At 40.5% G+C, this 22667-nt stretch overlaps 1 protein-coding gene across 2 annotated transcripts in view; it reads right to left on the bottom strand.

The window, feature by feature from the left end:
* Nucleotides 1-22594, bottom strand: part of SESN1 (sestrin 1) — a 73976-nt gene extending 51382 nt beyond the window's left edge. Inside the window, exon 1 of one of the 2 annotated variants that reach the window (XM_085217523.1) lies at nt 21984-22594. In XM_085217523.1, coding sequence (XP_085073649.1) covers nt 21984-22247 — 264 coding nt within the window. In that variant the 5' untranslated portion in view covers nt 22248-22594. The remainder of the gene's footprint in view (nt 1-21983) is intronic. The other variant, XM_085217525.1, reaches the window with a different exon arrangement.
* Between the last annotated feature and the right edge of the window lie 73 nt (nt 22595-22667).

Raw genomic sequence — 22667 nt, 5'->3', positions numbered from 1 at the left:
AAAGAACTTCCCCCTGACATCCAACCTAAATCTCCCCTCTCTCAACTTAAAACCATTTCCCCTTGTCCTGCAGTTATCGATCCTTTCAAAGAGTTGATTCCCCTCCTGTCTGTAGGCTCCCTTTAGGTACTGAAAGGCTGCAATGAGGTCACCCTGCAGCCTTCTTTTCTCCGGGCTGAACAAGCCCAGCTCCCTCAGCCTGTCTTCGTAGGGGAGGTGCTCCAGTCCCCTGATCATCTTTGTGGCTCTCCTCTGGACCCCCTCCAACTCCCTGTCTCCAACTCCGGCTCCCTGTTTTTCTTGTACTGGGGGCTTCAAACTGGGACACAGTACTCCAGATGGGGCCTGACAAAAGCAGAGCAATCACTTCCCTGTCCCTGCTGGCCACCCCTCTTCTGATGAGAAAGTCAAAGAAGTCAAAGAAAACGCTCATTTGTCAGTTCCTTGAAAGATCAAAGCCTTATTATATTTCCCTCCACTCTGTAAGATAAACCGATATTGAAAGAATCTTTCAACAGAAGGACACATGAAGTTGGTAAAAGGTTCAGAAGTTAAGACATGATCTTAGAAGTCAGCCACAATAACTTTTACTGGCAGAATTTGAAGCTGACAAGTTCATAGTTCCACTGTAAAACTTTTCCACTATGACAATTCAACAACAGAATTAAATAACTACATCTCAGGGTTGATCTCCTACAGACAAATCAAAAGTTACTTTATTAGATAACTGGCTGTTTGTACAGCTTATATTACTTCAAAAGTCTCATTTTGGAGTAACTTTTCATCTTTAAATCAGTTTAAGGTTGTTAGAAAAAACTTGACACCTTTTAAGAAGAATTCCAGGACAGAGATTGTCATCTTCAATGTTCAGATGGACCCAAACTAGAAATCTTGAGTAGTAATTCTAATGGCAATATAATACAAAGTTTAGTCATGCTACCACGGGATTCTCTTTTGGTTCACCAGAAAGCACTGGGTAAATAGTGCACGAAGTACAAGCACCTTGAAAGAGACGTGTTAAAGTAACCTACAAGAAGTCGTAACACACTGGAACAGTGGATGCCCCATCCCTGGATGCATTCAAGTCCAGGCTAGATATGGCTCTAGGCAGCCTGGTCTAGTGATTGGCAATCCTGCAACATGGCAGGGGTTTGAAATTAGATTATCTTTGAGGTCCTTTTCAAAATAGGCCATTCTATGAAAAACAAATAAACAAAAAATTACTACTTACCTACTTTTGACTCTTAGTTCTGTACCTTAGGTTTATGTTCCCCTCTTTTGACAGAGTACTACAACTTAGCCACATCAAATTGTTACTGCCCAGAGCCTGAATGTTTTTCCTTCATTTATGATTTCAGACAGCTAGATGTTGTTTGCCTTATTTCCTCACCTCCCTCTGTTACGCTGCCATGCGTCAGAAGCACGCATTGCTGCAGACCTGCATGCTGCATGATGCAAGTATGTGCAATCAAAAAGGACAGGTACTGATACAGGCTCAGCACAGAGCACACAGACACAGCAAGTGACACACATCCTGTCTGTACAGTCAATACAGAAGTCAATAGCTTCGTGCTGTAAGCACCATTGGAACTAAACATAGGTTCTCCATATACAGAACAGCACTATCAGTATAAAAACAGTAAGATGATGGCAAAAGTTGCAAGCAAGACCAGTGAGAACACTGAAAAACAATGAGAAACTCGGGAAGGGGAAGACTCAAGATTTCAATTCAAGACTTGTTAGTTGTTAGGCATGAAGTGTAAACATGAAATTGGTCTAGGCACAGAGTTCAGACCAAACAATATGCAAATCACACACCAGGAGATGATCCACTTCAGGTTACTGGGAAAACATTGGTACAGAATAAGCATTTAGAAGGCTGTAAGAACATATTACAAGTTTAGTTAACATGGACAGAATTTACACAAGGCCACAACCATTAAAAGAAAACCCAACACAAAACTGTTTTTAGCCAAGCACAGAGACATTTATTAAATAGTTGTTACCATTCACATTTCTTTTATTTCCAGATTCTACCAACCTAACATTATAGGTTCCATTCTTCACTCATGATAGCTGGCTACTGAGCTGTGAAATGACTGATTGTTAACTGCCAAGTATTCTTTTGTCTTAGCAAGATATATACATATCAGCACGCATACACAACCTACTTTGTTCCAACTGTATACTTTTGCAGCTGACATGAAATTGGTGTGAGTGACATGTTTCATGGTTTTGTTATCACAACAACCCAGCACAGAGTGAACTCCCCATCATTTGGTAATCAGACTATTAAGAATCCAAAACAAGTAAAGAAAACCTTGTCTACCAAAACCTGCACATTCCACAGGATACTCTTCATGAAAAGAACACCCAACAATCAGATAAAGATGGATGCATCTCAGGGAACATTTATGATATTACTATTAGCTATACTTTTTCCCTATACTTTTCCAAAGAAAAAAAGCATACTGATGTGAGATAACTCAACAAGTTTCACAAATGTCTTCCTAACTTCCCAAGCTACTGTGTTGAGCTCCGTTATCCAACATATGCTTCTTTCCCACTCCAGAAATGGCAACCAGACTTCATCTCTAACTTCGGTTCTATCTTCACTGGACACAGCAAGGAGCATACATTACATCCCTGCTCTCTTCTGAGCACAGCTGGACAGGGCTCTGCCCAACTCCAAACCCACATGAAGCAGCAAGCTCAAATACCTCAGTTCTTCTAGAGGCTGGATCTTGTTGCCAGAGGTGCAACTGTTAGATTGTCATTATCTCAAAACTTTATTTTTTTTTTACTTCGAGATTCTTATTTCATGGAAGTCTAATGTCAGATTTAGGCGTGTGTTCTCTCCTTCAGCTTGTAACTTTATATTTTTAAAAAAGTTAAAGCTCATAAACTAGCATTTGGACAATGGAAACATAAGAGCCCAAAGAGCTTGCCACTCTTTTGTAATCTCTCTCCTATTCCTGGTCTCTCTTTGGTCCAGGCACAGAACAAACCATCTCAAAGCTTCTATACTAGTCACTCCTTTCCCATTCAGCTGGGTCTGATAAGTCCAAAGGGCCTGGGAAATGTACCATTGTGGCATAGATTCATTAAAAAAAAAAACAAAAAAAACAAAAAAAACCATACAAAATCCAGGATAAAGAGATTCCCAGATTTCCAGCACAGAGAAATCAAACACTAGCCGTGGATCGTTACACAAGCACAATCTTGCTACACACAAGTTTGCACAAACTACTGCTTCCCCTGGTTCCATATATTCAGTACAATTCACAATAAAGAACTGAACAGTCTGACCCTCCTTTCAAAGAGGCTGATAACTTCACCTTAAGCTGAATTGAAGGAAAGCTACCTTCTTTGTTTTTCTATGTTTTTGTTGCTCATTTCTTCATTTGATATTTTGAAGATTAAAACTTCAAAAGAAGAGGAGAGGAATTACCAAAAGGAAGCCTGCTAACCTGACTACAGGTCAAACTTCATTTTAATACTAGCTATTAAAAAAAAATAAATCTGAAAGATTCACACAACTTTGAAGTCCAAGATTTAGATGATTATTGTGGTCCTTCTCAACCCAGGCCATTCTGTGATTCTATGATTTTTAACACTAGGCTTCTGACATTCATAAGAGTTTGTACAACTACTAACACATTACAAAACATTCACCCCAGGAATTGTGTAGCTAATTCATGTCACTTAGCAGGTCACTTAGTCTGGTCTCATGGGATAATTGGGAAAGAAATGACCGTGGTCTGCCATCTTTAATCTTGTGCCAAGAAACTAAACCAATAATTGTCTGCAGCATCAATTTATGTTCAGCATTTCCTAGATTTTCTTCCTTTCCAAAATCTTTTGAGAAAAATATAAGATGATGGAATATATGCCTTAGCATGCATATGTGCAAAATATGCACTAATAAAAGCTCTTATCAGAATAAGCTCACACAACTGCAAACAATCAATTCACCACAACCATGTGAGTTAGATCTTGTCAATTCAGCCACAGGAACTGGCAGGATATTCCCCCTTTACCACATTTTACACAGCAAATCAGACAAGTCAGCTTTACAGATGAGTTACTCAGAACTTCATTAAAACACTGTAGTTTAGTTCACATGCACTCAAGCAAAGAACCTGTAAATAAGAGAGCCTGAGTATGAAGGGAACTGTTGCAGCATACCCTGTGAGATCAGTTTCAGAGAAAGACTTGGTTGTTCTTCAGGTTCCAGATTTTCACAGCACTTTTGACAGAACCTCTGGTACCATACTGCTTGCAGCCATCCACTGTAAACAAGACTCAACTGCACACAGATCTATGTTCGAATGAAATTCTATTAAACAGAGCTGAAGGACCATGTCACTAAAGAAGCATGTATTTCAACTCCTATTGTTCAGTATAATTAGGTGGGGTGAGGAAACAAGAAGGCCTCTGCACATTTAATATATGCTATTATGTCATCCAGTTGCATGTTTGCTAGAGGCTTACTTCATTTGGCCTGAATATAAACTTGGAAGAACTTCAGGTTCTTTTAATGGTAACGATCTAGTTCACGTATAGTACAGTCAAGCAAAAAACCTCGGAATGAATAAACTTAAATGGCAACAAGAATACACTTTTCTCTTCAAGAAGAATTTAAACTTCACCCTGTATTAAACTCTCTGCAGCGTACAGTTCTTGTCGACGGGGTTTTGCTCTTCCTCCAAACCTCCTTCCTGGTTCTGCAACTTCACTTCAGCCACTTAGCTGTGCTAGTGCTGGTTACATATTGACATCTTGTTGCACCTGGGTTTCAAAAACAAGTTGAAAGTCCACTAAGGAGGAATTATTTCCTTTCCAAGTGCTAAACTGTACAAGTCATACACAAACAGCACTGAAATGCTGAAGTATGGTTCTTTTCTAGAACAGAACATGTTCCTCTATAACTAAAGAGAGAAAACTCAAAGGAAAGGATTCTAGAGACACCCATTTCTGGTTCAAACCTCCACTAAGACCTTCCACAGCCATTCAAGTGTAAGAGAACAATGAATCTACAGTGCCCTCAAGTGTGAGGGAGTGTGAAGTGGAAGGAGGACAGAAATATTTTAGGAATAGAAAAGCTCTTGGGCCTTTGGAAATAACCTTAGCTGATGGAAAAATGTACTTTCTTGTACCAAAAAAAAAAAAAAAAAACCCCACCAAAAAAAAACAAAAAACACAGCTGCACCTGTCCTTATAAGTTATAGACTGTCCAAAACAAATGACAAACCTTCATTTTAACTGTCTTTTCAAATGCTTGTGCACTGGAAGTTTCATGTTCATTCTCAGCATAGCAACAAAACAAAAGTTATCTGATGCAGAGGCCTTAAACAGTATTTAAAAGGAGTATCTTAGCAGAGAATCAAATTTTTATAATGCAAGTGTATAAATATATCAAGTTGGACAAGTTCAATGCTGCTCTAAACAACAACACTCTCAGTGCCTGGACCTCATAGCACTTTGGTCTGTCACCAAGGAATAAGATGATAATATTGCATTTAAATGAATGTTGTCTAAGGTGCACTACCCTCACTAGTATTCACAAAATACTGCAAATCAAGCCAGCAGGGAGCACCAAAGAGAGGAGTGCATCTGTCATAGCAATGGGGCTTTCTGCCCACAGGCATCTATTCAAGAATGCAACCAGAAGCCCAGAGACTGGTTCATTCACCTCAGTGGTCAGGTCATTAGGTTGCTTAAGAAAGACAAGCCAAGTTCAGGTAATTAATCAGCTCAAAGTGATTTCAGCTTCTCCTCCCTAAAACACAAAGTTCAGCTGCTTGATGATGGCAATACTGTCAGCACTTTATTCTGCACTGGGCCAGTTCAATGGCCCAAAAACGAGAGCAAAAGCCAGTACAATTCACTCATCTCGGGAGCCCAGGCATGTACAAGGCAGAACTTGGAATCACCTCAGGCAGGAAAGGTACTGAACCTTGAGTCCACCCTCTTCGAGAACACTCTCACCACGAAGCTGTTTTTTGGCAGTGGCAGAAGTAGCTGCTTTGTTTTGTGCAAAGCCCATCTGATAGGCCTGCTATAAACATGCTGCAAGAACACCGTGTTCCCTGAGCTCCGAGAGGAGATAGAGAGGGAACCATTTAATCTATGGATCCAGGGCGAGTTTGAGCACAGGCGTGAAACTACTGCCCCTTTTCAAAACTAAAACACACACGGGTGAATGGCTGCTGAGGTTCTGCCTAAGTGCTTGCTGACTTTACCTGAAGGGCAAGAAGGGCGGTGAGTTTTGAAGAACTGAGTTAGAGCACGAACACAAACCTTCAAGAACTTAGCTCCTGTCTTTGGGGCTGCAGAGTTCTCTTTCAGTGACTTAGTATACTAAGACCAGGACCCTTGTCCTGTATGATGATAATTCAACCTAACAGAAAGTTTGCCATGTTGCTGACCACAGGCACCACAAACGTTAAGACTTCTCACTCCATTTTTTTTTTTTTTTTTTTTTTTTAAAGAAACTCTGCTATAAACCCACCAATTTGGAAAAAGCAAAGCACTCTGGTATTTCCTTGCACAAAAACTAAGTCTTCCTAAATTATTCCAACTTTCAGCCTTTAAATTTATGTTCTGTGGCACTGAAAACTTACTTTCAGCATTATCTCTTCTTAAAACCTGTTGAAAATCCTCACCTCTTTCACTGTTATTGTGAGCTAGATAGTGCAAACAGAGCAAGGACAAAGCAATCAATGAAAATGAAGAGTCACAGTCATGACATAAACATATATCAAGTGTTTGAATTACTGCTCAAATCATCTTCAGGAGGCTAGGCAACACCCAGAGCTGCAAAAATTTGTATCGCATTGCATATGGGAACATCTGAAAAATATAGCTGTGTAACTTTCTTTTGCACACATATAATAAAGGAATGGAAACAATTGGAGGAGTATTTTAAGTGGCCATTACAAGCTCTTACACTTTTTTTTTTTTTCTTCTTTATCTAGAAATAACACCCAGCTTCTGATGCATTAGTGTCCAGGGGACACAGTCTGTTGGGTCACAGCCATAGTTGGGGCTCAGCTACATAGAGCACCACTCCAGCTGGAAGAACATTTGCCATTAAGTCATGTGGCAGGAGGGAAGCCAAAACACTGCACAACAGCCAGGAAGTGTCACCTTGCAGGGTCACTTTGAGCCCATCTGAGCAAGGCCTATGTAATGGAACACAGTCACAAAACAAAATCTAGCTCTTTCCCCCACCTATGACAAAGAATTTCTATCTTCCACTATCTTACCTTATAATAGTGGAAGATCAAGCATTTCAGTAGAGTTTTCTAAAACTCAGCCTGGACAGTGCAGAAGTAGTTTTGCACAGCTTGCAACAGATAAAAAAAGAACAGCAGAGAGTAGCACGCGACACATGATTTTACAGATAACATAGTTCAGCAGTTTTGTTTTAATATGAGTTAAGAAGTCCCAGAACATTAAATGTCTGCCTTATCACCCACTAACTAAAGTTTACTTACTGTTTTATGATTTCCCAACTCAGAAAATTTTAGCTGCTTATCTTTAATTAAAATTCTTCCTTGTTAGGTTCATAATTTAAGCTAGGAATCTAGATAGTCACAAAAATTCTCTGCCAGTTCTCTTTCCCTCTCTTGTTGGATTCTTCAGAAGAAGGAAACAGACTGATAGCTTTTTTTTTTTCCTTCCCTTGGTACCTACACTATTATTTTCTGATTGCATTTGGAAAAGTCTACTCCATATCCAGCAACAGAAGACACTGCCATACCTTCTGAGAAGGCTGATTATCCCAATCCCAACTGTTTCAATGATTAAAACATCACCGTAGTTGGGTGGGGGAGACTTTTTTCTGGAGGTGTGGAATTTTTATTTGTTTAAATATGAAGGAAAACATATCTCCTGCATTGAGAAGAGGTTAATACTTTGTGTGCGCCTTATTTTCTTTTAAAGACATATTGATGCAAAGTACGGATTGACTAAAGGGAGAAAATCCAGAAAGTTTCAGCTGAAGATAAATTCCCTATAATACTGAGGTACTGAAAAATCCAGAAATAAAACAGAAGTATGCAACTGATATAACAGTGCTCATAACTGTAAGATATGAAGTGCTACAACTACCTGGTTCTCCCACTATCACACATTTTTACTTATACGTAATCTTCTTTCCTTTCCTCAAAAAGGTATCACTCATCATTGCTTTCATAGCTAGATAAAGAAGAAAATCAGTTACTATCATATAATTCTTACAAACTTCAGTAAGGTATGACCACCAAAAAAAAAAACAACACTTAAAAATAGAAAAGCAGATGCCTCTTTCTCAAGGAGCTTTCAATAGAAACTATTCTGTAACCAGAAATAGTACAACAAAATAAGGACCAGAAGTTTCATTTTTCAAGACCTTCACAATAACAGGCCTCAATTCACAGTGATGTTTCAAACAATCAAAAACTGGAAACGAAACAAGACATGAAGACTCCCCCAAGTGTTCCTCCAAATTCATTACATCTATTTGCAGCGAATGCATCATGTTACCGTCGTGCAGATTACCTACAAGTTAAAACACAATACATGTAAGAAACAAAAGGATATAGATACCATTCAAAGGAAACAGTTTGTCCCAGTACAGATAGGAATCTGAACAACTACTCCAGTCTCCAAGAAGAGTGACAAAAGCTGAACAATAGCAGGCTGTCATTTTAAGGCACCTAACTGCTATGAAATCTTTTGTGTGTGATATTCTGATGCAAAGCAAACCATTCGGCAAGAGTTTGCTTAAACTAATTTAAATGTAAGCACTGGCTTGGATTTATCTATTTACTGCTATGGCAACTAACACACCTGGTAGCTCATGGTCAGTGAACTAATTTGGTCCTGCAAACACTGCAGCTGCATTCACATGACATTGTATTTAACCTCCTAGGCTCTGCTGAAAGGTATGACACCACAGAGATAGGGATACTATGCTTCCAGGCTCAATGCAGCACATCCCCTAACTCCTTCCTTCACCAAAACTCAATTCTTTGAATAGATTGTAGCCTTCTGTAAACAATTCCTATTGCAAATGTGACCAAGGCAGTCAAAGTACTACTGCTATGACAACCAATATTCCAGTTCAAAATGAAAATCTTCAGGAAAACAAAACAAAGCATAGAGAGTGGTGTACAACAGCCCTCTAATTAAACTTTTTTTTTTTTAAATATCATAAGGGACATCATCTGAATAAAAGAGGAAAAAATGCTTTGCACTTCTGGTACAAGAAAATACTGATGTATTCCTGTAGCATAACAACAACAACGTTTTATATTTAAAATGTATTTATTTTAATTTATAAATTTATTTATTTTTTATGTATATGTGTATATATAAATCCCTGTAGCTGAGCTTTAAACAAACTATATAAATCTATCCTGGTTTTCTGAAGTTATAAATAGTTCAGTGTTCTAAAAAACGCATTCACATACCGAACATTACGATTGGCAAAATAATTTTATCACGCCAGACTTAACTAAAACCTTTTTTAAGCTCACCTCATTAATCTTAAAACTATTACAACTACTAGGTTGGGTAAAGTCCACAGTCCTACTTCAGAAGGCCTTAGAAACTTCTTCACCACTTAGGCTTTGCTACAAGGCACTTCTGCACTGAGGGAAATCTATTTTGAAACAGCTGAACAGCAGGTATTCTCCTCAAACCCAAGGAAGTTCTAAGGCCTCAGATACTTATTTCACCATCTGACATCCTGTCAACAAATGAGACCTTCCAAACTGAGTTAAGTCTCTTATCTGAAATGAGAAAGACCAGGTTTTAAATTCCTGTTCAGTCCAGATTCTACTTACGCTTAAAATGAGATACTCACTCATGCAAGGCAAATGCTCTAAAAAGATAATTACTGTTTAAGAGAAAAACACGCAACTCCTACTGCTTGAGATCTCCTCTGTCTATTCAACTGCCCGCTGCAGTCGCTGATCTGAGATAGGCAAAGAACACAGTGAAGGTCACTCTGGCAAATGACTAGTGGCATCTGACCCATTTCATCCAAGGAGTCTTGCTGATGACTTCTGCATGCAAAGAGGAAATAAGAGATGAAAAGTATTACTACTGCAGAATGTCTGCAAGCAGGTCAGACTTCATTACACAAGAAAGAACCAGATGAGCTATGTGAGCAAAGAACGACCTGAGATAAGTCTGCCACAAAGTGTATCTTTAGCACAAGGTGGTAGACTTCCACTGAAAGAAATTGCTTTGATCCTCCCATGCCGGGATCTCCAATTAAAGGCAGATGTACCACAAATGCAGCTTATGACTGCCAACTGAGACAGGCCAGTAGAAACTGCGGTTAAATGGAGCAGGCACCGAAAAGTCATCTGTCAGCAGTGCCTCAATGGATTTGCAGCATTATCCTGGTTTATCAAGAAAAGGTAAATAGAATCATGGAATCACCAAGGTTGGAAAAAAGCATCCAATCCAACTGTCCACCTACCACCAATATTTCCCCACTAAACCATGTCTTTCAGTACGCCTAAACATTTCTTGGACACCTCCAGGGATGGTGACTCCACCTCCCCAAGCAGTCCTTCCAATATCCCACCACTCTTTCAAAGAATAATTTGTTCTAGTATCCAACCTGCTCTGAACACACTTTGAACCTGCTCTGGCACAATTTGAGGCCACTCCCTCTAGTTCTATCAAAGTACTGATGCATTTAGTCCAGCCGACTCTGAACAGAAAAGTTTCCAAACAATCTCCAGGTAGCACACCAGTATTCAACCATGATGGCATTCTTATTTATTTAAACAACACTAACTGAAGGACATATGCCACTGCTGCTCTACTGGGAGGTAAATCAATATCAAAAGTTCAAGACCAAAAATCTTTCTTTCTTGACCAAAGACACTAACTGGAAAAGAATTCTTGTTTCATATACAGCTTATTTCTGAAGACACAGAACAGCTCCATGTGATCTGTACCCCCTGCAAAATATCTGATATTATATCTCACAATACATTTCTTCTTGAAATCATCTTTAAACAGACAGTTTGCGTGCATACATCCAGAGATATTCTCAGTTCATCTCCCCATGAACTGCTTTAGTAGTCATCATTAAAATCCAAACTTGTTACTTGAATAACATCATTTCTAGCTTCAGGTTACCTAAAATTTTTTTGTTTTGTTTTTTGTTTTTTTTTTTTGGGGGGTGAGGGTGGTGGGGGGGGGGAGAAAGCTTGGGAAGTTATCAACAAGGGGGCAGGACACCAGCAAGTTACCCAGCTTCCATGTAAGATTTTCTTCCATGTAAGAATCTTCTTAATCATCTCAGCATGCTTTTATGAACATACATGAAGATCTGTAACATTTCTTACTGCTGGGAACTGATTTTGGCTACCCTATTCAAAAACATTTTGCATTTGGGAATTGCACTGCTCTAGAAACACACAAAATTGTCACAAACTTTGCATCACTGGGTCCTCTGACTCTTTGCATCACAGACCTCTGACTCAGAGAAGTGGAATGTAGGTACACACAGAGATTACAGATGTTAAATTGATTTTTGCATTGGAGCACCATGAAGCAGTCCCATTTCCCACTGCTCATAAAAGTGAAGATCTATCTATTCTCAAATTCTGAGTGCATGAGGGATGCACTTTCCCCACATCTGCTTACAAGTGTGAACAAACATACCAGAGAACACTAAAGAGCAGAAAACACACAGAGAAGTGTATGCTTCCACATTGGGTGTTCACTGAACACTTCAGTGATAAAGGAGTTAACCACTACCTTCAGCACCTAAAATTTGAAAATATCTTACATTGTGCAACACAAAGAAATATCTTCTATATAAAAAGACAGTATCTATTCCTACTGAAACCGTACCCAAAAAACTTGAATCCTTCAACAAAAAGACTTGACACCAAGTAATGGAAAACAACATCTGACCTACCCGATTTAAACGTTCTCTTCTTCCAACAGATTCCAGAAAACATCCTTTGAGCAGAGCTGCCATTTTCTAAACAGTTAGAAAAGCAGAACACTAGAGCCCAGATACCAGTACGGCTTCTGAAAGCCAGACAAAAAACATTTTTGTTTGGCTGCTTTTCCTGTATATTGAAACAGACCAGTAGCTGTAGAAATGTCAGAATTAAACTTTTCTTATAGAACATGATCTGTGCACAAATTTCTAGGTAAATATAAGCTACTGCTATAAAATCTATGTTTAAAAAAAAAAAAAACAACAACCAAGAAATAATTTAAGCTGCAATGGTTCCAGTTCTCTTCTGTATCACGTGGAAAGGGCAAAATGGACATATGAAGGTCGCTCCAAAAGTAATGCCTCCTATTTATTTGCATGGAAAGTACAACAGCTCAAAGACCTCAATAACACTATTTGATAGAGCAAATTCTCACTACAAAAGACAGTTTTTCAATGGAGTCATCACCATTAGCTGTGCACTTTCACCAGCAGTGAACAAGAGCCTGCATGCCACGCTTGTAATAATCTGCACCAGTGGAGCTGACCCACTGTTGCCATCGCCACAGGTGAAACACACCACCCACCACCTCACCGTGCTCACATCCACTGTTTGGTCTCCATCATTGTTCAGCAAGTGCTGACGAATGTCAGCGGATGTCATTTTTTCTGCATGGAGGAATTCAGTGACACACCTTTGCTTCATCTGCACTTCCATGCCAGACACCATTTTGTCAGACCGCCCCTCCGCTGCCATCTGTCACACGGCAACAACACGTAACAAAATATTGGTGGGAAAGTTCAATCTCTGCCATCAGACCACCAACATCTGCTTTGATACATAATAAAACAGGAAGCATTACTATCAGAGCAGCATTGAAAGCATCTCAATCGTGCCCTGATAAGGACTTATCTTTATAGCACGATGAGCTTCAGGAAACATTAAGTGCATGGCAACTGCTAAGTGTTTACTGTTTAACAGTACCAGACATAATTTTGCACTCAGTTGAGAAAAGAAGAAATTTGGGAAAAGCTTTTTCCTCTCCTTCATCTTCCTTCTACATGGAAATCAATGCAAATCCAAATTAGAACTAAAATTTAAACAAATGTGAGATCCAAACAAGCAGTTAATCTGAGTGGAATGTGCTGTTGGCAAATAAGCTGCATTTTGCTGCTAGACAATTTGTTGCACCAGAACACCAGAAACAGTGGAGACTGAGCAACAAGCTGCAATGGAAAAAATCTTTTGGAAAAGAGGTTCCCCTCCTCCTTCAACAGAAAAAAAAGGAATATAAAAGGGTAAACAAGATGCTTTAGAGCTTTAAGTAAGTTTCCATTCTCAGGTTTGTTCCTGCTTCAAACAAATATATTATTTTGTGTTTACTCTCCAGGAGTTACAGAATCCTTAACTAAAACACTCATTTGAGAAGGAAAACCATTTAAAAACAATCCAACAGCAAGCAAGAACATCCAAAAGGAGGAAAGGTATAATAATGTCTTTGTTAAACTTGAGTCTCAAAACTTAGGCTCACAGAGCCATGAGAAAATCTTACTGCTCACTCAGGAAAGAATTTTAAAAAAGTAAGAAACAGTTCTAATTCCTAATACATTTTCAGTAAAAATTAAAAAACAAAACAAAACACAAACAACCATCAACATGTTTCCAGAAGCACTGTACTCTCTTTCACACAGTGCCTACACTGAAAACAAGCTCTTGTAGATGCACAGAAAGAAGACTTATATCAGATTACATGACATAATTAGCAGTATGCACTGTCTCTATTTCTAAAATAATACCAGGCCGATGTATTTCAGGGTAATAGTCAGGCACTAGTAAACAGCACTGGATATTTTCCACCCAAAGCAACTTGAAAGAACAAGTTTGGTTCCTACAGAAAGCTAGGGTAATGAAAATGGTTAATTGCTTACTCAGCTTCAATAGGAGTAAACTGGTTCACCTTCCCAGCCCAACTTCTGGCAGGGATATAATCCAAACTTTCCAGAAGAACACACAAAGAAAAAAAAATAAAGTCAAAGTTGTTGGAAACATCAAGAAAGTGGTAAACAACAAAAACCACCACTTAACTTTTTGGATGTAATTCACGTATGTAGGTCCAAGAAGATTTGAAAATTTGAGCTGATTTCTGGAGGGAGCTCTATATCTTTTTTTTTTTTTTTTTTTTTTCTTTTCATCCTTAAACTGTAAACAACTTACTGGAACATGTGTGACAGCAAATCATATTTTGGGAAGTTTCAACACTTGGTATCCACAGGAAAATATATTCAAGCCTTCAGAACTATTTTCTGACCCACAATGGTATATTCAGTACTTTTCCACGTGTTTATTTTAAAAAGGTGAAACCCCGACCTGAAACAGAGACAAAACAGCAGCCAGAATTGTAACCATTTCTTCAATGCTCATCTTGTGGCAGTGACAATGAGACTACACAACTTTCTTTTAAACAAACCATTTTAATCAAATTCAGTGAAAATTTGTTGCTTTACTTAGCATAGGAACCCATACTCTTATTTTATTTTCTCTTAATACTTTGCACATCTTATGTTAATTTTTAAAAACTTCCATATTCTTAGCATTTTTCACTTTGATCAGACATTTCCTTCAAGATGGATAAGATTTCTCCACATGCAAGTAAAGAAGCATTCAAATGCAAACCAACATCCCAAAATGAAGACAAGTTGTTTACGTTTTAGATATGGAAACTCAGTTACAAAAATTTGAAGAGTGATGAGAAATAAGTTGGCTTTTTTGCAACTTAGAGCAGAACCTTTTTGCAAAATCACAGTAAAGGTACAAAGGATCACAGCTACCCATGCATTTGCATAAGGTTATGAAAAGTAACTGAAGACAAAGGCCTGAACTGGCACTAGAATACATCAGTGTAGGCTGGAAAAGATTGTTTCCAGTTAGGAGTCTAAAGGCACAGGCAACTTCTGCAGTAACATCTAGAGAGAAAAGCCGAAGCAAAAAGGAAGTCTAAAAAAGAGTTAGAGTGACTTAACACCTGCTAGATCAGAAAAGCAGATGCTCTTACTTAGAGAATGCATTCAAGTTCAATTATTTCTGATTCTGCAGATCTCTACATATTACCTCACACACAAAAATGTAGGAAACAAAACTTTATTTTCCCCTTTTTTGTGTAAGCAACAAATGCACTCCCTTACTTCACCACTGACGTTGATTACTTCAGTAGTAAATAAAGACGAAGAAGCGCTTGTGTTTAATTTCTTCTGTTTAAAGCATTTCAGTTCATTCAGAAAATGAAAACCCATCAAGCCAGCATCAAATAACTGCTTCACTCCACACTTCTGAAAACAAAGCTTCCAGTCTGATGTACTGAAGATCAGAGTCTCATAAACCTGTAAGTTTGCAGATTGAGTTATCCCAAACAACTATAAGAAAAAGCTGAGTAAGCAAAGCACATTCCCATGCAAGAAGAATGGTATACAGCTAGCATGGAAAATTATGGAAGGGCTCCAAATACAACAGAACAGCATTAGGAGTGACCCAGATACCTCACTTCACATCACTTTGGGAAGCTCTGCTGTATTCAAACAACCCTTTATTCCAGTCAAAGACATTCTCAGAGTCAGGCAATTTTGCAGTTGACAAGCTGAACAACAGCAAACTTCCTTAAATCTCTGAACAAGCAGATTAAAGCCTTCAAAAGCAGGCCAGTAGGAGGAAAATCAGAAAAGGCTAATAATCTAAGGATTATTAACAATTCAAGTTCTAAAAAAATATGTTCACACCCCAGCTCAGAACATTCCCTGACAACTCAAGATTAGGGCTTCTCCCTTAACTTCTCTGGGCAGCCTTGCCAGGCACACACGATACAGCCCCATCATCAGAACATGTTTATTATAAGCACTGCAGAGCTACCATTCTTAAAGGCTAGCAGAAGCTGTAAATAAGACTTATTTAAGTGCATCATATCATGACTTACTTATTTCTCCCAGTATTGAGAAGAGCAAGAATATGTGAATGACAAACAAAGAAAGCCAAGAGACAAATGTTTTATAAATTAGCAGTGTGGCAGAGCAACATGAGGCTTTTGAAAGGAGTACCCTGCAACACAATTAAACCCATTCCACCTCACGTCTGGAAGAAACAGAACTTTTACACTGAAGTGAATTCACAACAACAACAAAAAATGTTTTCAGTTACTTTACATAAGAGTCCTCTGGGAAACAGAAACCCATATGGGTATTTGCATTACGCAAGAAAACCAGTCAGCTTCCAGATGGATCATATCCACCACCAACAGTTAGGAAGCTATAAATTTATAGCCTTGAACAGATGATAAATTTTGTCTGAGACACCTTTCTACAGCAACTGACCAACAGCAAGTATCACAGGGAAACATCACTGTCATGCAGTAGGGCACAGCCAAACAGAGCAGACAAAGCCCACCACTGAGTAGATCTGCCTAGCACTTTTCAGCTACAGATTTTAAAGTTGACTAAGGAGTTATTTCAGGAAGACCGAAGACAAAATTACACAGCCATTTACCAAAGACCCCAGATCTTTTGTCTGCTTTTGGCATCAAGTTAGCTTATCCTAATAGCCATCAGGATGAGCCATGTGAAAACAAGAAACATAGTTGAGTTTCCAACTATGCATCACAGAACTCAGTGATGGCACACAAAGCAAAGAGACAGCAAATTCTTATGAAAAAAGTCTAGCAGTGAAACAAAAAGGGAACACCCCTTTTGTCCTTTATGGACATTCAAAAGGCAAAAACCACCTTTCCTCCTGGCAGAGGCTTCCTCTGGCCCACACACGTAGAGGAGCAAGGGGCAGGACACTTGCCCTAGCTGTGACTAGACAGCTTATCAGCTTTCTTAAAGCTCACTTCATCCAAATTCATACAAATATTTTGCCTAGATTTGGAAAGGGAAGAGCACTCTCATTCATACCCTCTGCCATGCAAGCCTACGTCATGGCATGAGAGGGTACTTAACTGGCTGCTGTTATGTCCCATCTCCATACAACCCCCTGGGCAAACAACGTGACTGCTACACTCATTCTCTAAAGCAGCAGACCTAAAAAAACCCAATGCCAACATACCTGAAGTCCTTCTAAAGCCACCCTCTGCTTTTCACTAAGAAACAGAGGATCCAGGCCACAAGTGCTAGCACTATACAACTGGTAAGCATGATCTTGGAGAACCAAGGCAAAGCCCTTAGCGGATCCCCCAGCATTCACAAGCACAAAGAGGTTGGAAGTAAAAACCACCCAGTTAGTAATATTCTCCCCTTCCAAGGAGATATCAAACCAACATATCACTTCCAACCGATGCTTAAGAACAGTCTGGACAAGTTCTAGAGATGAATGTGATTCTTCTGCCTTGACAAGCTTTGCTTTACTTCCCTAATTCTTATTATTTTTCCCCCCCCCAGAATGACTAACCCGTGCCTTGCTGAACTTCAGATCACTGTCTTCTTTGCCACAGATTCTTCAGTCCCTTCCACCCACCATTTGTCTGGGAACGTACTACTTCAGCCTCCTGTTCAGCTGACTGTACCACCAATTCCTTCAACCTTTCTTCACAAAAATAAAAGAAAAAAACCAAGATCTAGAAGATATGCTACAGCTTTCCCCTCCAATATTAGCATTAAATTCTTTGGCTGCTTTCCAGTATTCTCACCCTCCCTGTCAGCTTGTAATCTTCAATCAAACAGACACACACACACACACACACACACACACACACACACACACACACACACACACACACACCCCTTTGTTCAGTGAGGCAGCACAGGGCAGAACCTGCCCAAACCCAAGCACTTGTTACCTGACCTTGCTCACCTTCTGAGGATGGTTTTCCAGCTAGCTTCACTTGCTGTACAGTATTTTCTAGATCATAATTCCCTAGCTTGTGAATGATAATACTGCATGAATATTGAAGACTTCGGTGTATCAGCATATTAACGCTATAAACTCCCAGCACCACAAGGCTTGTTACTCCATCACAGAAGTAGTAAAAACTCTAAATTTAAAATAATTTATCCTGGTTGTGCAACAAAATAGTCTTAACATTTTTCATCACCACTCTGATACTTTTGCCTTCTCAGCTAAATTAGGACCCACCTATTTCTACCTCATCTAACCCCACTGAGCTCATCCTGAAGAGGTACATACAGTTATTCTTCTCCAGCCTACTCCTCCTCTCTGCTGTCAGGTCTGAGATTCCTTCAGCTACATTTTTCTTAAAGCACCTAGGAATGAATGCCATTATGTCCTAACAGACTGAAAAAAAAATCCGTTGCTTATCTAAGCAATCTGCAGTCTTTCCCCTAATCTAGGCCAAGCACTGTTTACCATTTTGTCCTGGCTATTAACTACACTGGCTGGATTAACCATTTCAGAGAACATTTCAATCACCTCAGCATCATCTTTTAATCCATTAATCTGTGGATCTTTTCATTCTTACTTTATTCCAATACCCCTTTTAGCTGCACCTCACAACACGTGAGCAAAAACAGGACAGCCAAATACTTCCTACTACACTTCATGGACATCCTCAGCAATTTATGGTTTCCCATTTTCTGTATTTCTTACGTTTGATGTCAGTGAAGTGGTCATTGGAGTGCAATGTCCTTTCTCATTACTAATATGCCCGTTGAAAGTGCTTAGTGCAATAAGGTTACTTCTCAAAGAGGTTGAGACCAGTTTTATACACCAAATTCTGAATTTTAACAATCGTGCATCAATACCTTCTATTGCTTTTTCAACCCCCATGCTGGTATGCAGACATCTGGTGGAACAAGCCACTATTCTGCAGGAGCAACATGCTATAAATACATGCAAAATACTGTATATGCAGGAAGTCATCAAAAAGCTGTGATATATCTGCGGATTTATCTCAAAAACCAAGTATTTTTAAATATAAAAGCACTTAAAGTCAAACTTTTCAGCTGGTTAAAACACTGCAATTGAAATAAGTTGAAATTACTTTAAAAGTTGGGTAAAAGTGACTTTATCAGCTTTATATCATTAATAAATGCAAGAACATCTGAATTAGAATAATGGGGGCCAACATGCTGCTACTTTCCCCTCCCTGGAAGCATTCAAGGCCAGGATGGATGGGGCTTTGAGCAACCTGGTCTAAAGAGAGGTGTCCCTGCCTAATGCAGGGGGGTTGGAACTAGGTGATTTAAAGGTCCCATCCAGTCAAAACCATTCTGTGATTCATTCTATGATTCTATTTTCTTGGCAATAATTCTTGCAAAAACAACTTGTCTCATCAGAATGAGTAGTTAGATGCATTCTCTTACACTAAAAACCTGTTGTTGTATATGCACATAGTTAGGCAGCACCTACACTAAAGAACTCACCATGCTCCATACAAGCCAGAGAAATAGGATTTAGTTTTAAGCAGTTATTAATCTCCTATCGCATCTAATCGAAACAATGCTACTATTAGAAACAAGGAAGAAAGCTGCACACTTAGGATTCCACCATACTTCAGAGTGATTTTTCTCCAGAAAAAAAAAAAAAGGCCTTAACAAAGGCAGACTCAGAGGATGCCAAACTAGGATCCTAAAAAGGAATCATGCTGACACAGCCTGTTGTCAAGCCTGCAGCTCACACTAACCATACGCTATATCCTACCAGCTTGCTCCAGACAGAAATCCACACAAAGACGAGCAGCATAGCTACTCATAGATAAATATTTAGTGGTTACCCCAACAGGCAAAAAGGCCCTAGCCCCAGAAAGAAATATGGCACAAGGCCACATGGAAAATTCAGATCTCTGACTTCCTCACTGATCTATCCTAGATGTGGGGCAGATGGGTGAAGAAAGCAAAATTCCCAAGTCTGCATTTCAACAAATCCAGTTTGGGCTCAGACTACAAGTCTGACACAGAGCGTCCCACATGAGGAGGGCAGCGCTGGTTCACAAGAGAACCTTTGGGTTCAAAGTTGCCTCGTCCTGTCCTGGTCTCTTTGTCCTTTGTAGCTTGGTACAGACTTGGGTGTAAGCAGCAAAACGATACGTACCATTGTGGACTTATTATTTTTTTTAGTATCCCAACACAGAGAGGTTACATAATTCAAGTGATTCCTCAAACTAATGTCACTTCTGAACAGGATTGCACATTTATAGTTTTATTAAGCTATTAATCTTTAGAATGAGCACTGAAAGTTCTATGGGGTAATTACATTTAATTTAATAGTTCCCTTATCTGATATCCTCATTGAAGGGATTTGAATAAAATTCCTCTGAAGCCAATAGAAAGCCTTTTTTTTGTACCCACAGTAGTCTGCAGCATCCAAAATGGAATATGTGGACTGGATTATTTCTTCCACAAATGCAGATTCAAAGAGTAAAATAAACATTTACATTTCAGAGTTCAACCACAAGAACTAGAGCCTGCCGCTCTGTGATCATATTTAATTCTTCTTTTAGATCTTTTCCTGGGAAGAAAAATAACAATAGCAGCTTCTGAAGACTTTATCAAAGCAATGCTGTATTTGATTTTATTTCCTTAACCTGCTAGGAAACCTTCACTGCAACTTGTGTATATGCAATTAGTTTTGTATCCATGTACCTATTTCGACAGCCATAGGATTTGGACTTATGCTTGCTGTATGGAGAAGCAGTGGACTTGATTGTTTACTGGAACTATTTGGCCCATCTAAACAAGCTAGAAGGAAGTTTCTAATCAAGACTTGTAGTTAAACATGCCAAGAACGTGACACTGACACAACTGAAATAGAGTCATCCGAATACATAGTCTGACCTCCAAAATTCAGGGTAGAGATAGTCATGTATTCAGACTGATAAATGGTGCCTAATAAAAGCAGGTCTTCCTTTTGCAGTCTGTTCCAGTGCCTCATAGTGTCCTCACTGGGAATGGGCCACTGTTCTTCCCATTTGAATCTTTAACAGGGAAGACACTGATGAAAAGGCACCAGACAGAGCTTCCAATTTAATTAACAAGGTTTTATCATGGGTTTCTGTTCTTGTTGTTTGCTTTTAAGAGAAGCATTATAAATGCCAAGTCTTTCCCATACATATGACACACATGTATTTACAGCTCTTACTGGTCAAATTTGCCTTGAGAAAATGCCCCATACATCCTAAACTGCATAAGTTCAGTAAGTTCAAGTTTCATTTACTGTATATTGAAAAGTTCCGCAACTTAGAACAGAGCCTATCACCCTGAGTAATTCAAAGCTAGAATTGCTTTGAACCAGTTCAAAGTAGGACAGAGCAAACTACAGAACTACATACAAGTTCATTCAAAAATAAAGAGAAATAAATAAACATTTCTCTTCCCTAAATTCCCCTATATTTAGTCTGTTAATGTTCAGGGAGAAAAAGTACAATAGTGGGAATCGGGGAGCTAACTCCAGGCACGGCTCTGTGTATGCACTGTGAGCAAAAGAAACACCTTAATTTCCTCTTCCTACTCTGCAGTATTTTTAGCAGTACTGCTGCACCCCTTTGATGGAAGCCTCAGCTTCAGGACTTTTGCAAAAAAACCTGAGGTGAGCAAGAGAATTGCAGCGTCAGTAACTATAATTAAGCTGTAACAGGAGAAGAGTACAAAGTAACACTTCTATTTGTTAGCTCAGGCGGTCACTGGGTAAATCTCGCATTGGCTGGGCTGTCTCCGAGCTGGAAAGGAGTTTGGATCTCACTGATTCCAATGGAGAGAGAAAAAAAGAAATGAAAAGAGAAAAAAAAAAAAAAGGAAGAATTTTGACAGGCTCTGTTTAAATAGCACTGAAGGCAACACAGCTATTAAAAGCTCAGAAACTTCCCACATTGATATACAATTTTAATTGGCAACCACGAACGCTTATCCCCCAGTCCTTCCTGAGTTTGCACGAAGCAACCCGGCACTACCCCAGCAACGCAGACCCGAAGCAGAGCACTAAAGCTGTCAGTTCAGCCCTTCTCCCGGCCGCCCCCGCCCAGCACTCACCCCTCAGAGCTCAGAGGTCCCCCCCTCCCTACCCCACTTTCCCCGCGGCGCCCACCTGCACGCTGCTCAGAATGGCCTCGCTCCTCTCCCTCACGTCGCGGAAGGGACAGCGCTTGGACAGCATCAGGAGGTGGACCAGCGCCTCACTCAACCCGTCCCGGGCGGCGGCAGCGGGCAGCCCGCCGGCAGCGCGCCCGGGAGCGACGCTTTGGCTGCGGCGGAGCACGGCTTGCCCGACGTTGTCCAGCGCGGCGGCGCGGGTGGCGGCGTCGCGGCTGCAGAGCCCGTCCCAGCGCAGCTCGCCCTCCCGCTCCTCCATGGAGCCGGGGCGCGGCGCCTCCTCTCCGCCGCCTCAGCAGCCCCGGCGCGGCTGCCCCATGGCGGAGCCGCGCGGCCGCGGGCAGCCGGCCCGCCCCCCCGAGAAAACGAGCCCAGAGCCGGTGGCCCGCGCCGCATGAGGGGAGGGCGGGCGCTCCCTCGGCCCCGCCGACCGCGAGCCTCAGCCGGCGGGGAGCGGGGCGGCCACCACCCCGCGGCGCCGGCGGCTCCTCCTCCCCGCCCCGGGCATGGAGAAGAGGGGAGGGTACGTTCCCAGCCCGGCCTTTCCCCCCCAGGCCCCGGCGCAGGGCGGCCCCCTCAGCCCGCCCCGCCGTGCTCGAGCAAGGCCGGACCGCCGCAACCCGCCCTCCCCCCCTAGAGAACCCATCGCCCACGGGTGGCCCCGCCCCCGGACACGGGG

The sequence above is a fragment of the Meleagris gallopavo genome, chromosome 2 (assembly GCF_905368555.1).
Source record: "Meleagris gallopavo chromosome 2, MGAL_WU_HG_1.1, whole genome shotgun sequence".
Lineage (NCBI taxonomy): Eukaryota > Metazoa > Chordata > Aves > Galliformes > Phasianidae > Meleagris > Meleagris gallopavo.
The sequence above is the reverse complement of the archived record's forward strand: the minus strand, read 5'-3'. Positions and strand labels throughout refer to the sequence as shown.